This window comes from Pinus tabuliformis, chromosome 3_1, assembly GCF_031772625.1.
Source record: "Pinus tabuliformis cultivar Carrire ecotype Pingquan chromosome 3_1, CPIR1, whole genome shotgun sequence".
Lineage (NCBI taxonomy): Eukaryota > Viridiplantae > Streptophyta > Pinopsida > Pinales > Pinaceae > Pinus > Pinus tabuliformis.
The window spans coordinates 20,374,352-20,391,789 of record NC_142301.1 but is presented as its reverse complement, the minus strand read 5'-3'; the positions used below and the strand labels follow the sequence as shown (position 1 = coordinate 20,391,789).

The 17,438-nt window shown below is 40.4% G+C and overlaps 1 protein-coding gene across 1 annotated transcript; it reads right to left on the bottom strand.

The window, feature by feature from the left end:
• Positions 1 to 472: 472 nt before the first annotated feature.
• LOC149185562 (beta-hexosaminidase 2-like) lies at positions 473 to 16,102 on the bottom strand. The gene is made up of 2 exons (XM_089410726.1): positions 14,703 to 16,102; positions 473 to 1,675 (listed from the first exon to the last, which is right to left on the bottom strand). The coding sequence occupies exons 1-2, from the start codon at positions 15,526 to 15,528 to the stop codon at positions 708 to 710; spliced, it is 1,794 nt and encodes a 597-aa protein (XP_089266852.1). The 5' UTR covers positions 15,529 to 16,102; the 3' UTR covers positions 473 to 707.
• Positions 16,103 to 17,438: the final 1,336 nt, after the last annotated feature.

The following is a 17,438-nucleotide window of genomic DNA, read 5'->3' as shown; positions in this document are numbered from 1 at the left end:
CGTAAAGCAGGTACTTACTTTTAATTTAAGATGGCAAGTTACTTTTCTAATACAAAACTGTGAACCTCATCCTGCTACACATGATTGCCACAGTGATGGTTTTCCCAGTAGAAGCCGTAAGATTTTTCATTTTGTTCTCATATAAAAGATAGTTGGTGTAGAGGGCTTTCCACATGGTCTCTTCTATTAAACTATCGGAGGTTTAGTTGTGTAAATCAGGTGCTTGCTTGTAAGTTAGATGGCAACTAAGTTTTCGACTATAAAACTGTTAACCTCATCTTGCTACACATAATTGCAGCAATGATGCTTTCCCACTCTTAAGAACCTATAAGATTTAAAGGAGTAGCTGGTGCAGAGGCCTTTCCTCAAATTGAGACGGAATCTGTTCTAACTTCTATTAATTGATCTTGGCAGAAGAATAGAAACACGGGAGGAAGAATATGCAATAACAAACCTTTATACTACTACACTATTCAAAAAGCATATCATTAGTTTTGTCATTATTCCAGCAACACAATTTAATTCCCGCATATACAAAGTTCAACTTTAGCATCAGTTAGCATCGAGAAGGATTCAGGTAACAGTCAAAACCTGAAAATAAATGAACCAGCTGTAGTTTAAATAATCAACACTACAGCTGGGGGTAACTGAAAATCTGCCTTGATTAAATAATGACAAGCAACGGTAGGGTAGAGTTCAAAGCCTATTTAATGATCGAGATTACACATGCCAGGGTTTTTAAGGCACCAGAGAGGCTGAAGAGGCTCTGCGTCAATATGTCTCTTAACCATTCTGTATCTCCATTGGTTCAATCTGTCGATTGCCTTTGCATATCTCTTTTTACCATCGCTATCCCTGTTCCCAGACCATAATGTCTCAGCCATTGCAGATGCTCTTGGCCAGATTCGGCCGTCCATACCTGTCTTGTCTGATTGTTCAGACCAGAGGGCCACCTCTCCTCCCAAGACCAGCTTTGATTCTTCCTCACTCAGTCCATAATTGATATCGTAGTCATAGATTCTTTGCCAGGTCTTGAAGGGCGCGCACCACGAGCCACCGTTACCACCATTGTAATTAAATGGGATGCCCGGAGCGTCGCTTATCTGCCTATCGTAGCGGCTATCGTTGCCGACCCAACCTCCACGGCCACAGTCAAGATAATAAAAATCCGCCGATGAAACGATGACTCGATAGCCGGCAGCAGTAATGCGCTTCGTATTATTGGGGCCATTGTTCCATGTCTGGAGAATCGTGGTTTCCCTCGGCAGAATTTGGGGTCTCACCTTCACAGTGTCGTCCAGCAAGACGTCCTCCCAATAAATTGCAGTCTTGTTGTGAGCAGTAATGTAGGGGTGCGTTGTCGAGATGAATTTTTCGAGTAGTTGATCTAAGCTTCCTCCGTCGGCCACAAATTTCTGAATGTCGGAATCCTTTTTCCAGCAGCCAGGAACGACCTCGTCGCTACCTCCATGATAGAAATTCTCGGGGAACAAAGAGGCGACATCGTCGATAACATTCTGCACGACTTTATACGTTTTCGGGTTGAGAGGGTTCAGCTGTCCAGCTCCAGGCTCCGACGCCATCCGATCGCTCCAACTCGCGGAAGGATCCGACCAGAACGTGCCCACGCATGTCACGATGTCTGGGTATGCATCCGCCCAGGATCCAGAGTGAGCTGCCATTAAAGCAAATAAATAAAATCAATCCTCAGCCAATCTGCTTGCAATCATCTAAACTCCCCCATCAACTTTGAATTAGAGTCGGATAAAAAGCCCAAAGTTTTGCCCTTTTCTGGGAGACGCAATCAGTGTATTTTTTATGGAAATCCTGTTAAATTTATTTTTGTTTGATGAAATGGCAGATAAAAAATTTATAGATTACATAATCTGCAATAAGGGTTTTGGAGGTTGCTAAATTTATCTGTACATTCAAAATCTACAATTTTACTGAATTGCCCGCCTACTTTCAACAAAGATTGGTCACCCAATCCCAGTGAGGACAAATCAGAAAAGAAAAAGAAAGCGGTACATTGTCCCTTTAACCTGTTCCATTTGTATTGGAAACAGTTTCCTGTAATGATGCAATGATTTGACACGTAGAACAAGCCCATCTAAAACAGGGCTTAATATGTTGCCTCCAGATTGAAGAGCTTGAGTTTTGAGTTCGTATGAGCATATCATCACGTCAAGCAAAAGGATTGAGGAAATTGGTTTGTTCTAAACACTGTTTGCCATTGGAAACATAGTCAAAACATGTAGTTTATGATGTACCCCCAGAGTAAGTGAGGAGTTTGAATTTTGTGTTCATATCAGCATATCACCACATCAATCAAAGGGATTGAGAAATTGATTTGTTCGAAGCACTGTTTAACATGGGAAACATAGTCAAGAAATTTAGACATGGGGAGTTGAAGAAACTGACTTTTTTGAAGCGAGGTTTACAATTGGAAACTTAGTATAGAGAATTGATAAAATTGATGTGTTCGGATCAAAGTTTACCATTGAAAACAAGGTGAAAATAAAAGCAGTACAAAATCCATGGAACCTCCAAAGAACAGTGATCTCAATGATCGAAGTACTTTACCATCGGGAACATAAATGGTAAGCATAATAAAGTGATTAAAAACGCAGTTTAACTAAAACATTTTCTGGTTATTTTAACTAAAATCTGGCAGAGATCTTTAAAATTTTGAATTTAAGTTGTTTAATTAGTGGATTTCGAGTGGCCCAGGGGTTTTTCATGTTGCTGAATCCATTTATGAATTAAAAAATGTATTTTAAACAAAATAAAAAAGATACAATCTCACTTGAAATTGTATCCCCAGATTCTAGTAAAAAAGGTTGTTTCATCTATAAGTTATAAGTTTGACCGTGCCATTAAAAAATGGGGTATTGAATAAATTGATTTGTTCCCAGCACTGTTTACCATTGGAAACACAGTGAAAATTATAGAGAATTTAATGAACTAAGAAATAAAATGAAATTCTACGAGATTATCACTTCAAAAATCACCTATCCAGAGCAGTGATTTCAATAATAAAAGCATGGTTTACCATTGGAAATAGGGATTGAAGAAATTGATTTATTCCCAGCAATGTTTTTGGAAAGAAAGTGGAAATAATAAAAGTAGTAGAAAATCAAAGAAGTTAAAACCTAGCAATAAAGTAAAATTCTCTGAAAATATTAATTCAAAAATCAACAACACAGAGTAGCATGTCTAATGATCACCTAGACAGAGTAACAGAAAGTTCAAAGATTCATCAAACCAGTTAGCTTATTTAGCAGTCAAACGGGAGAGAGTCTTTAAGATGCCTTCATACAGGCAGCAGACCTGCTCAGAATCTTGAGGTGATAGGTTTCTTGCATGAAACCAGGCAGGAACCCGTCACTTCAATGTTCCAGCAAGATTTCTGAGGGGTGCATAAAGGTCGCTGTCAAACAGGAGGATGGAAGAAACCTAACCATGAATGAGGCCTGTGTATGATATGTAATGAAGTTAAGGAGAATCACATGCTTTACAGTGTTATGCACAAATGTTGAAAAGCTCAATTAGACAAGAGGACGAGATTTTATCTGCTTTATTGTCAGGGAGGAAGATAGAAGAAAATAGACCGTGAATCAAGGCTGTGTGCGCTATCAAATGAAGTTGATGAAAATTCTATGCTTTGCTGTCTTATGTACAAATGTCATATTAAAACGCTCAATTAGACAATAGAAGATAGACAAAAATAGACTGGGTCCGTGTCCGCTATCTAATAAAGTTGAGAGAATCACAAGTGTTGAGAATGATAGCGAGAAAGGGTTCCTTGATTTGTGCCTTAATCAAAGGGACCAGAACGAGTTTCTCCTTAGCATGGTCGAGTTCCCTATAAGTTAAGACAAATTCCTATAATTTGGGATCCATTCCTAAAAGTTAAGACGAGTTATGAAGCAGTTAACAAATGTGCTAAAGTGGAAGGCCGAGTTTCTTGTCTTCTAGTGCAAGTTTATTTGGGAAAAGGACAAGTGAGTGAAACTCAAGTTCTAGAATTGAGATGAGACAAGTTGCATGAGTTAGTTCAACTCAGTTAACTCAATCAATCACAAAATCAATTTCCTAAAATATAATTTGCCAGATTTAGCCATTCGAATTGTTTTAAAAGGAGGAACGAAGGCACAATTGTAATCATTCTTGAGCACGAGTTTGTGTGTGAGCTTGTGAGAGAGCGTGTGCAAGAAGGAGCTTGTATGTGAGTTGGTAGAGAGCAATTTTCCTTGGGAATTGCGCTAAGAAATAGGAGGAAATTCCTATTTTATAGGGGCAACCTATGCGCTAGGATTTAGGAGGATTTGCGCTAGGAAATAGGCCTCTAGGATTGCACAAAAGAGAAGGAAAGGAGATCAGGGGTATTGCAAGTGTTTGAAGCCTAGTCAGGCAAGGAGAAATTAGCTTGGTTTCTATTGGAACAAAGTTGTATTGTAAAAGATCTATTGCTCAGTTTTTTCTATCAATAAAATTCTCAAGTAAGTAGAGGGTTTTTGATATTTGTGGAAAAACCTGTGATCAATTTTTAGAAACCAACATTTTGGACTAACCTAGTGAGTCCATCAAGTAGAGGGTTTTCCCAGTTGGGTTCCCTAGAAAATTGTGTTGTTGAATTGTGCGACTGTTTATTTATTTCTGTTCCTATTCCGCTGCAAATTAAGTAGGGAAATTCTGTGCCTATATGAAAAGAAACTCGTTTTCAGATTGTTCATATTAGCCATTGCAGGATTTTGTGGATTTCCTACATGGAATCAAAGTTGTGAACATAATCGACCAGCACACAGATTTCATATTTGATAGATGGCCACAGCAGGGTTGAGAGATCAGGATAGACTTGATGGCGCCTCAAACTTTGGTGTTTGGAAAGTCTGAATGTCATTCTTGTTGGACGAGTTTGGACTGAAGGATTATGCAGAGAAAGGTGTTCTAAACCAAACCACTTACGGCAGTTCTAAAGGGAGATGGCCAAAGCCAAAAGGATGATCCTAGATGGACTCCGGGATCATATAGTTCCACATATTTCTGGTAAGGATATCGCAAAGGAAATGTGGGATGTCATTGTGAATCTATACCAAGATCCCTATAAGAATCGTAAAATGATTCTCAAGGAAAAGTTGAGGACAACCAAGATGCAGAAGGGTGAGAACGTAACTTCTTATCTCACCAGAATTCAGAACGTTCGTGATGAGCTGGCAGTCGTAGGAGAGAAGCATGATGGCAGTGAGCTAGTGCGGACAACTATAAACAGGTTTTCCAATGAATGGTGAACTTTTGTTTATGGAATAATGGGACAAGATAAGCTACCAGATTGGGAACACCTGTGGAGTGATTTCACTCAAGAGGAGCTAAAGGCTCAGTCTAGTCAAAGCCTCTACTAGCAGTAGTGGCAAGGGTTCGAAGGCTGAGAAGGAAGAGGGGAATCTTGCTCTTGCAAGTAAAGCCAAAGAAAAGAAAGGCAAAGGGAAGGGTGAGAACAGTCAAAAGAGTGACAATAAGAAGAAGGAACTAAGTAAGATCAAGTGCTTCCATTGCCATGAGTTTCAGCACTACGCTATCAAGTGTCCAAATCGGAAGAAGGGGTTGAATAAGGAGCATGTGCCTGCATCAGCTGAGGTAGATGGCTTTGCTTCTCAGTTTGCGAAAGACTTCTCATTGATAGTTTGCATGGCAAGCTCAATAGGCAGTAGCACCTAGTATATTGATTCAGGTGCCTCTTTCCACATGACCGGGAACAAGGAGTTCTTCAACCAACTGGAAGAGAAGGATTTGCAAGTGCATATCAAGCTTGGAGATAATGACAAGTATGTAACCAAGGGGGTTGGTACTGTCAGCCTTGAGAGGGATTCAAGGGAGCCTTCTCCATCTCAGAGATGTTCTCTATGTTCCAGGGCTAAAGAAAAACCTGGTTTCGGTAGCAACCCTTGAGGACAAGGGATATGATGTCATCTTCCGCAGAGGTAAGGCTTACCTCAAGCATCTAGCTTCTGGGACAGTGAAGCAAATAGGTGTGAGGATGAGGAACCTTTATAGGATGCAGGTAGAGACTTGCGCAGCCTTGAGCAACAAGGCATGATGTGAGCTAAGTAGGGATGTTGGAGAACTTTGGCATAAGCGCATGAGACACTTGCATCATGGGGCGCTGAAAATTCGTCATGCAATTTTGACAAGGGTGGAGTGTGCAAGGGGTGCACGCTTGGCAAGTATGCCAAGTCTTCTTTCTAGGGTCAAGACAACAGAGCCAAAGGGATTTTGGAGTGGGTGCATTCAGATGTGTGCAGGCCCTTCTCTTCTCCATCACTCACGAGACACATGTATTATGTTACTTTCATTGATGATTATTCTCGTAAAACTTGGATTTATTTCATGAAGAAAAAAGATGAGGTCTTAACCAAGTTCTTGGAGTTTAAGGCCTTAGTTGAAAACCAGACAGGGAAGAAGATCAAGGCAGTGAGAAGTGACAATGGTGGATAATATGTCTCCAATGCCTTCAAGGAGTTGTGTCCAAAGGAAGGCAATAGGAGAGAGTTGATAGCATCTCATAGCCCTCAGTAATATGGGGTGGCTGAGAGAAAGAACCACAGGTTTGTTGAAGCGGCCAAGGCCATGTTGCTTGATCAAAGACTGCCTATGTTCTTATGGGTAGAGGCATGCAACACTGCAATATTTCTACAAAAAGGGAGTCCGCACAAGGTTCTTGGATGAGTTACACCAAAGAAGGCTTTCACAGGAAAGAAGCTTGATGTTTCACACCTTCGGATCTTCGGCACAAAGGTTCACTGACATCTGTCCAAGGATGGCAAGAAGAAGCTAGATCCCACAATAGAAAAGGGAATTTTCATGGGATACAGTGAGATAGCTCAAGCATACAAGGTGTATCTTCTAGGACTCAGGAAGACAATTCTCAAGCGGGATGTGACATTCCAAGAGGACCGAGCTCTGAGAAATTCCTTGGAACATGACCAGATTGCGGAACCTAAGGAGGAGCTACTCGCTACCAAGCAAGAGCCACAACCAAGACCATAGTGCGAGCCTCAACCAGGTGATAAGAGGGTCGCACAACAGGATGAGGAGAGACTAGGCCAAGAGCAAGCAGCTAATCAACTAAAGACTTGCACTAGCCAAGTGGGCCGAGAGGTTGATTCAGGAGGCCTAGGAGCAAGTAGAAGCTCCTAGCACCATGTTCAGGCAGAGTAAACAGCCATAGAGGTACACAGGTTATATGGCACTGATGACAAAGTTGGTGGACACTGAGCCTTCTTCTTACAAGGAGGCAGCCTCTCAACAGGTTTAGCAAGATGTCATGGTGGAGGAATATTCCTCCATCATGAAAAATGATGTTTGGAAGATTGTGCCATGACCTAAGGGCAAATCAATAGTTGGATCAAGATGGGTGTACAAGATGAAGGATGGCGCAGATGGGAGTGTGAAGAAGTACAAAACCAGGTTTGTGGCCAAGGGCTTCTCACAGATTAAGGGCATAGACTATGATGAGACCTTTGCCCTAGTAGCATGATATTCATCCATCAAGACTATTTTGACACTCGCAGCACAGATAGGGTGGAAGATCCACCATATGGACCCGAAGATAGCATTCCTCAATGGAGTAGTTGAGGAGGAGATTTATATGGAGCGGCCAGAGGAGTTTGAGCAGTTCAGTAGAGACACACATGTGTGTAGGCTTAAGAGAGCTCTTTATGGGCTCAAGCGGGCTCCGAGAGCATGGTACACTCTTATTGATAGCTACCTTCGAGGATTGAGCTTCACTGAGAGTGAGGCGGATGCTGACCTATACTACATAATGGTTGGAGGACTTCCACTCATTCTAGGGCTCTATGTTGACGAGTGACGACCTTATATTGACTGGAGAGGAGATCTTGATCTAAGATTGCAAGGAGGACCTTGCAAGGGAGTTTGAGATGAAGGATATGGGGCTTATGAACTATTTTCTTGGCTTGGAGGTTTGACAGGGTGATGGTGAGATCTTTGTAGGACAGGGGAAGTACACTATAGAGATTCTTCGGAGATTTCAATCGGGTTGTTGATGTATTTGGTCAACACACAACTTGATATTTGTTTTGCAGTCAACCAGCTGAGTCAGTTCATGTTGGAACCGACCAGAGTTCATTGGGTTGTTGCGAAACATGTGTTGGGATATCTCAGAGGCACAGTGAATTATGGATTCTGGTACAGACAGGATGATGGAGTGACGCTTGAGGACTTCAAAAATGCGGATTGGGCATGGTGCTCCACAGACAGGAAGAGTACTTCAGGTGGTGTCTTTAGCATTGGGTCAACAGTTGTTTCTTGGTACAACAAGAAACAGAGATCAATTGCACTCAGTTCAACAGAGGTCGAGTACATGGTTGCTAGTTTGGTAGCATTCAAGGCTATATGGGAGAAGAATTTGCTTGTGGGACTTTTCAAACAAAAGATGGAGCCTACCATGATACACTATGATAATCAGAGTTACATCAAACTCTCTGAGAACCTAGTGTTTCATGATCGCTCAAAGCTTATCGAGATCAGGGATCATCATCTCAAAGATTGTGTGCAAAAAGGGATAGTGAAGCTACTGTACCATTCCAACATAGGAGCAAACAGCAAATATCTTGACCAAGGCAATGGAAAGAAGTAGTTTTGTTCATTTCAAAGATAAGGTGGGAGTTGTACAAAATCCCTTCCTCGCTAAGAGGGAGTGTTGAGAATGATAGTGAGAAAGGTTCCTTGATTTGTGCCTTAGTCAAAGGGACCAGAACGAGTTTCTCCTTAGCATGCTCAAGTTCCCTATAAGTTAGGACAAATTCCTATAATTTAGGATTCATTCCTAAAAGTTAGGATGAGTTATGTAGCAGTTAACTAATGCGCTAAAGTGCAAGGTCGAGTTTCTTGTCTTCTAGTGCGAGTTTATTTGGGAAAATGACAAGTGACGAAATCTCAAGTTCTAGAATTGAGATGAGACGAGTTGCGTGAATTAGTTCAACTCAGTTAACTCAATCAATCACAAAATCAATTTCCTTGAAAGTAATTTTCCAAATTTAGCCATTCAAATTGTTTTTAAAGGAGAAAAGAAGGCACAATTGTAATCATTCTTGAGCACGAGTTTGTGTGTGAGCTTGTGAGAGAGCATGTGCAAGAAGCAGCTTATATGTGAGTTGGTAGAGAGCAATTTTCTTTGGTAATTTCCAGTGTGGAAAAAGTCTGCAAAAAATCGGAATTAAATCCTAAAATTGCGATTTTTTCAACAAAACAATTTAATCCTCTGATTTTTTGCAGACTTTTTCAGAAACGAAAAAATCGCAATTTATTCGTTATATGCCCGATTTTATCGGGAGTCGACCCAAAAAGTTGGCTGTCTTGAGAGTTGAGACTCAGACAAGACTCATGATTCAAGAGTTGATTCACTATTTTGATATGTGATGTAGCACTAGACTTCATATACATATTATATATTAGCTTTCTTTACATGTTTATGTGGAAATACATTTATTTGATGTTGTGAATACTCTAGATGTTAAAAAAAATAAAAAATAAAAATGAATATTTTTGTGTTTTTTTAATTTTGCCGACTTTTTGCAGACTTTTTCAAAAAACTCCCGACTTTAACGAGGTTTTCAACTTTTGGACCCTTGCCGAATTAATCTCGACTTCGACTTTTTCCACATTGGTAATTGCACTAAGAAATAGGAGGAAATTCCTATTTTATAGGGGCAGCCTATGCGCTAGGAAATAGGCCTCCAAGATTTCGCAAAAGAGAAGGAAAGGAGATCAGGGTCTTGCAAGTGTTTGAAGCCTAGTCAAGCAAGGAGAAATCAACTTGGTTTCTATTCGAACAAAGTTGTATCGTAAGAGATCTATTGCTCAATTTTTTCTATCAATAAAATTCTCATGTAAGCAGAGGGTTTTCCCAATTGGGTTCCCTAGAAAAAATGTGTTGTTGAAATGTGTGATTGTGTATTCATTTATGTTCCTATTCCACTGCAAATTAAGTAGGGAAATTCAGTGTCTATATGAAAAGAAACTCGTTTTCAGATTGTTCATATTAGCAATTGCAGAATTTCATCAATTTTCTACAACATGCATCACTGCTTTGTCTATGAATGCTTCACTGAAACATTGAAATAGAAAAGAAGATGAGATTTTATAGCCTGTATTCGTAACACTCCCTCCCATCTCCTTGTGCTATCTAGGGTTGTGGAAGGTGTTACCGATGACTTAACCATCTCCAAAGTCTGTTATGAAGATGGGGTTACAAAAATCCTCTTTTTACAATTTGTTCAAACTTCAACTCATCAACAACGTTGTGAAGCATATTCACTGAATATGCTTGTTCGGATGTTGGGGGTGATCTCCGTTATCAAGTAGACGCCTTTGAACGATACGATCACGAGGCATCCCAGATCAACAGTCCATGTTGATCCCAGACCACCCTATGTCTGTTGTGGGTTACTGGGAAGGGAGGGTCTAACGTGGTGTTAAAATTGGCATCTAGGGCCAAACTCCATGTGGGTCATATTATTTACAGCAACTGATATTTTTCTTGGATTCCTCTCGTCGAGAGGTGTAGGATTGATCTAAAGACCATCCGATTCCAACATGTATTCATAGAGATATGAATTTATTTGTGTTATGGGACAATTCGTCAAGGTCGGCCAGCAACCAAATTGCCCCCATCTATCCTCAACGTTTTACTATAAAAAAAAGGTGGCTTGTAAGTCATTTGAACACACCTCTTGTGATCTCTTCCTCTCCACTTGTCTTTGGGTTTTGGTGGGAGGAGAAACCTTAAGATGTTACGTTGCCCTAGAGGAAGCCCTAGACCCTAAAGCTGTCATGGACGAGTCACAGCTTTTTATACACTGCCTAGGAGTGCCCTAATCACAGTCAAGGAGAAGCCCTAGACGTGGAGGTGAAGAATTTTTCTAACGAGACCTACGCTACGCTAGATGTTGTCTTGGGAAAGAAGGCTCTACGCAAGAAGATGTCCTAGCTCCTAATGCTGGCATGGAAATGAAGACCTATCATTGTTATGAAGATAGGCTCGTAACGCTGCCCTAACAAAGAACCTAATACGTTGTCCTAGGCCGCAGTCATTGAGGGAGTGTATGCAACAAGAGGAGGCACTTAATGCAATCATGATGGAGGCTTGCATACGCTATCAAAGGGAGCCTATATATGTTATCAAAGGAGGCCACATAAAAGCCCTAGCCGCAGTCTTCCATACACAACTAGACACAGTGAAAAAGAGCATAAATGAACTCCTAATCCGTAGTAAGAAAGAGACTCATACACAGTCCTCAAAGATGCGATTTAGGTGTTGTTCAAGCAAGGAGAATTAGCACATCTTAGCCGCAGTCCTGTAGCCTAAACTGCAAGTCAAGAGGTGACCTCTATCCACCGTGAAGAGTATCACAGGAAAGATAAGGGATAGCGGAGTTCTGTTTAGGACTAATATCAGTCAACATAAGCTCAGATTCATCTCTGATCTCATACAGTGATAAGCGGATAAACTGCAGTGAGATGTTTGGTGAACAATATGTTGTCTCACAATCAACGAGTTCGGATGGCTTGTAGTGGACAAGTATTTCATTATGTGGGAACTCGGATTACAGTGATAAGAATTTCGGTGCTGCTACAGTGGTCACATTTCAGTGACACTTGTTTCAAAGGGTTGACAGCAAAATTAAGTTCTTATGATGCTTGGAGGTTGGTTGATAAAGGACTAGAGGTCTATCTTGTCGCTAGGCTAGGCCGCAGGCCATGGCCAGCAACAAGGCTATTCTCAGGATTGCCTATCAGATGGATAGAGCTATTGTCATGGGTTAATACAACTAACAATGGTGTAGCACAGTGATGATGGTTGCAACACAGTAAATGGTTCAGCACGGTGATGATGGTTGCAACACAGTGAATGGTCCAGCACAGTGATGATGGGTGCAACCAATGTTTTTAAAACCGGAACAGGTGACTGGACCAGTCCACCTAATGAACCGGTTTACCAACGGAACCGGTCTAACGGGGACTGATTTGGTCTAAACGAACCGGTTTTAAAAAAATACATTAAATAATTAATTTTTAATGAAACAAAACTATATTTAAGATGTAAAACCATGATTCCAAGCCAATAGAGACAAAATATGCAAAGTTTGCTCATTTATATACCATGTAAAGGTGAATATATCAAAATGGCACCGAGTACAATACATATCATCGACAAAATAGCAAAATACATAAGAAATGAGGCTCTAAATGGCCTATAAAGTCCAAAAACAATGTTGCAAGCTATGAGGCCATTGGCCTACTACAAGTCTACAGTGCACACATGATCAATCATCAAGTTCATCACCACTACTAGACACAGGATCATCATCAGGAGCTACATAGACATCATCTGGTTCAGAGTCAGAGGATGCCTCAACCTGATCTGCAACCTCAATATCAATGCCACCAATGACAATAGAAGTGGACCTAATGGAAGCACGAGTTTGTTGACCTGCATGACTAGTGCCTTCCATTGGTTCTTTGCCTTTCCTTGATGCCACTACTGATCCTAGTTCTGATGCCACCACATAATCTGCATCATCCCCCGCTAAAGCCATGTCGATATCAAAATCAGCCTCAAACACAGGTTCTTCAGTCTCCTCCACCCATTCTGATGTTGGATCAATATCATCTAACACAATGGGATCTAGATCAGGAGTTTTGCTCATCATTTGGAGCTCCGATTGCATTTATTGTTTACCCCCAAACCATGAAATCCTAAAAACCATTAAGTCTGCTGAATTTTGAGTGAAATCTAAAATTCTAGTTTCTCCATATGAAATCCAATGAGGTCGAAACCACTCTCAAACATCCTGAGTCATTTCATGGTAATGTTAAAAATTTAAGTAAAATGATGAAAATGAAAATTAAAGGAAATGTCACTTTTACTTTAAGAATTTAACATTACCATTAATTGCCAACATTGTTAGGGTTGAAACACCCTTAGTTTCCCCCCAAAACCCCTGAAACACAGTGAAAAATATGCTTTTTTAACTTTATGGTGGGCGTGCCTAAAACCGGCCGGTTTAGGACAGAACCGGCCGGTTTGATACAAACCGGCCGGTTCCGTCCTAAACCGGCCGGTTTTCACCGGTTAGGGCAAAAAAATGGTGAAATGGCCTTTCCAACCGGGTTTTTTGGCCGGTTTAGACCGACGGCCTTGCTAACCGGCCGGTTAGACCGGTAACCGGTTTTTAGAAACGGTTTTGAAAACACTGGGTGCAGCATGGTGCAGCACAGTGATGATGGATGCAGTATGATGAGTGCAGCACAGTGATGGGTGCAGCACAGTGATGGAATCACCTGAGTTCAGATCTGCTACCCCATCTGTCATCTTCTTAGAGAAGATCTCTGCTCTTATTTTGTCAAGTCAAAATGTTGACTTCTGATGTATATGTACTATCTTTCTCTCTGTTGAACTATTGAAGAACATAAGAAGAATTGATCAAGGGTTTCCCTCCATTGGGGTTTGTCCTTGGCTAGCGCCACATCTTGTGTCCTCTTGTCTTGGCTTGTCTTCTGCGATTTAAGTTTATGTTCTATCTGCACTTTACTATCATGCTGATGTGATTGCTAATCTGAATGTTTGTCATTGAGCTAATATGGAAAATTGAAGTAAATTTGCTCTAAACATAGAACATACCTAAAATTAACATGTGGGGATTTCCACCAAAGGTCCCACATAAAAAAGGCACCACCTCTTGGTGGCGCGATCGTAGTAAGGGCCCGATCAATGGCCCACATTCACCCCAGGGCCCCCGTGGTCTGTCGTGAGTTAACAAGGGGATCTGAAATGAGAAACCACCCACATTAAACCCACTCCAGTTTTTGGTAACCCGGAATCAGATATAACGTAGAGTGACAATGCAGTGGGATCCACGTACTGGGATTGACATGGCAGGCGCCATGGGGACTTGGTAGTGGTCTCATGGATGCCATGTAAAGGCTCAAGTGATGTGGATTACCTATGATAACATGAGAGAGCCAGGTGGGCTACACGTGGATGACATGTGGGAGCCCCCTACTAGTGTGGCATTTATCTCATTGGTTAAACTTCAAAAGGACATAACTTTTGATTCCGGAGTCGGATTGAGATGAGATTTATATCGCTGGAAAGTTTTTGGTGAGCCGGATGCAATGATGGTATCAAATTTTAATTCTGCAACCTTTGAAAAATAAAGTTGGTTGTAACCCCGTCTTCAAGACAGATTTTGGAGCTTAAGTCATAGCACCTCCCACAGCCGGAGGAAAAACAAGGGGGTCCAAGGGAGCTTTATAGTACTATCAAGCATGAAGATGGAATTAAATAGAGAGGAGGACTGCAACAAATCAGCGAAACAGGGATTACAATAATCGGAGATACCACTTCGCTATTACTGCCTTCACAATGGTATAAATATCCTCATATGTTGGAACTTACATGCTGTGGCAAACCAACCCAGATAACACACAATATAAATGGAGAACTTTAAAACTGTCGAACTTAGGTAGATTCAATTTCTAGCCTATATGCATAGGCAGCGTGTAGCTGCATTTCAAAAATGGATATTGATATGCAAGACATACCTCTACATTCGATGTGCATTTGCAAATCTTGTTTTAGATGGGCTTAGTAATAATGTAATGTTAAGGTTATGTACCTGGAGTGTCAATTTCTGGAATAACACGGACGCCGTGGTTCCGCCCAAATTTGACGATTCGCTTAACATCCTTGCTGGAATATCGCATGTCGGGCGAGTAAGATCCATTGATCGCAAGGGCAGGCTCTGAATTTAATTCGAGGGGGAAAGACTGCGAATCGGTTATGTGCCAGTGGAAGACATTAAGCTTGTTATAGCTCATGGCTCTAATGGTCCGCAGAATATCCCTCAGGGGATAGAAATTCCTAGCTGTGTCCAGCACAAGACCGCGATGAGGATATAGAGGATAGTCGATGATCTTCACCTGGCGTTGGAAGACAAGAGGGTAAACAGAAGTGGCATTGTACCGGCGGACGAGCTGCGAGAATGTCTCCAGGCCTCGCATGGCTCCCCATGGCGTCTCGGCCGAAAGATTGGCGACTCCGCCCGCTGGAACGGTCAAGGTGTATGATTCATCAACGCCGTGCTGAAGATCCACCTGCAGGTCCCGAACGAAAACATCCAATTTCTCCAAAGAAGAAACGGTAGGAGAATCGATTGTGTTATATGAGGACGAGGAGAGAATTGGGAACCAATGCTCTGAGTAGATTATGCGATTGTAGCGAGAAACGGAGCGTTGGAGGTATCTGTGATTTGCAGAAACGATTTTGAAGGTCGGGGAGAGGGGAATCGAAACTGCGTCTCCCCAAACCGTGGAAATTGGTTTTGGCCATGGGTACTGTTCCTCTTGGCCAACTGCCACTACTGCTGAAGAATGAAAATGAGAGAGGGAAAATACCCACAAACAGATGATTATTATGCATCTGCTGCTGCCCAAGAGCTTCATTTTCGTGTCCTGCTCCTGCTTAAAATATATATAGAGCCACTCAAAAGAGCAAAGAGATTGAGATCAATGGGAATCTGTGTTCATGCTCAAAACGTACATTCGATTACAGATTTGTCCATGCAGCTGTGGGTTCACTCTCTGAGTTGGGGGAATAGAGATACCGATTGGCAGAAATTGAAAATCGTATGCAAGGGAGGAGGGTATTGTGGTGGTTCTTGCAGGCTGGCAGCAGGGGCGGCATTCAATTAGGGCTTTTTCTGTTTGAATATTACTCCTCCCTCCTTTAACGCAGGGAAGAGTGTTTATTCTGGAAACAGAGACTGGGCATGCCGCATCATTTTCCCATCTTTGGATTGGAATTGTTCAGAACATCGCCACCACTCCATCCCAATTCATTCCATGCCTCCATATTAATAACCAGTTCAGCAGAAAAATCCTAAACTGCTCCCCACTAGTATGATATCAGCCGCCACTTTCACGAAAATCCACATATCACGAGTCTTTGCTTTGACTGTAAGAAATATTCGGCATACTTCCTGACCTTTGGATCTTGTTGGATATCTTTTAGTACTTGTTCTCTCTCTTCGATTTTATCGCCTGCGGACTTAAACCTGTCCGTCTCTTCTCCTTTTTATACATTAATAAAGGGGAACGGGACAATTATGAATAACAAACTATTTTCCAAGTCCAATGGAAATGTTTCTCATTCTAGTCAAAGAAATCGAACTTCATTTTAGTCAGAGGAATCTACCCTCGGGCCTCCACACTTACCTTCAGTGTTAATTTCCATCGGGCATTCCTTATCACATACTTAATCTTTACATGGTTTAAGTGCATTTAATCATAATATATTTATTAAAAAGTTAAGTATAACATCTTAAAAAGTTAAACTATGCCTTATATTTTTAAGGCAAATTAGTTTCAATATATTTAAATAATATTTTAAATGTTTGAGATTATTTTTCAGATTCACATTCAATAATTGAATGATCAATGTTTCAAACCTATGAATAAAGTTTGTCTTCGGAATCAAAGTGAAAAAACAGATCGATCACTATAAATATATAACCACAAGATGCATCAAGATCTAGAATTAGCTATTCTAAAAATAATATTATTTAATAAAAATTAACCTTAACTAATAAATTCAATGAGAAGAGATATTAAGATAATTTATATTAATTATTTAATATTAAATTATTAATAAATTCAATGAGAAGAGATATTAAGATAATTTATATTAATTATTTAATATTAAATTATTAACATCAACCATTAGTTATTGAAAATAAAGTTTAATCAAAAAATATTAAAAAGAATAATTTAAAACAATTATTAACATATTATAAATATATTATTAATAGGTATAATATATATATAATTTTATTTATAAAAATGATTAAATAAATAAAAAGATGAAAAAAAAAAATTCAATAAGATAAATAGAAATAGAAATGAAATAAATAAAAATAGAATTTAAAAACAAACAATAAAATAAAACTCACAAAGAAAGGGCAGGAACCCAACTCTTGCTTAGCTTCCAACCATCATCCCTATTGAGATTATTGGCTTGTTTCTCAATTTCAATGGTCTCTCTCAACTTCCTATGGTGGAAATGATCAATCTTTGTAATGACTTTAGACTCTTCAATGTTGACATGGTGCTTAGTTTTCTTTGCATGTTCAACAATAGCTGAGGAGCAGGAGCGATTAGAACTAATGTATGATGCATGCTCTAGAATCTTTTGATTAATGGAGCGACCAATTTCTTTGATGTAGGGAATCCCACATGAACAGGGGATTGAATAAACCCCTTTCATGTGTTTAGGGTTCACAGGGTTCTTAACAGATCTAGGGGAGCTCCTTATAGTATTAAGGGGCTTGAAGGTGGCAGCGACATTCTTCTTCTTA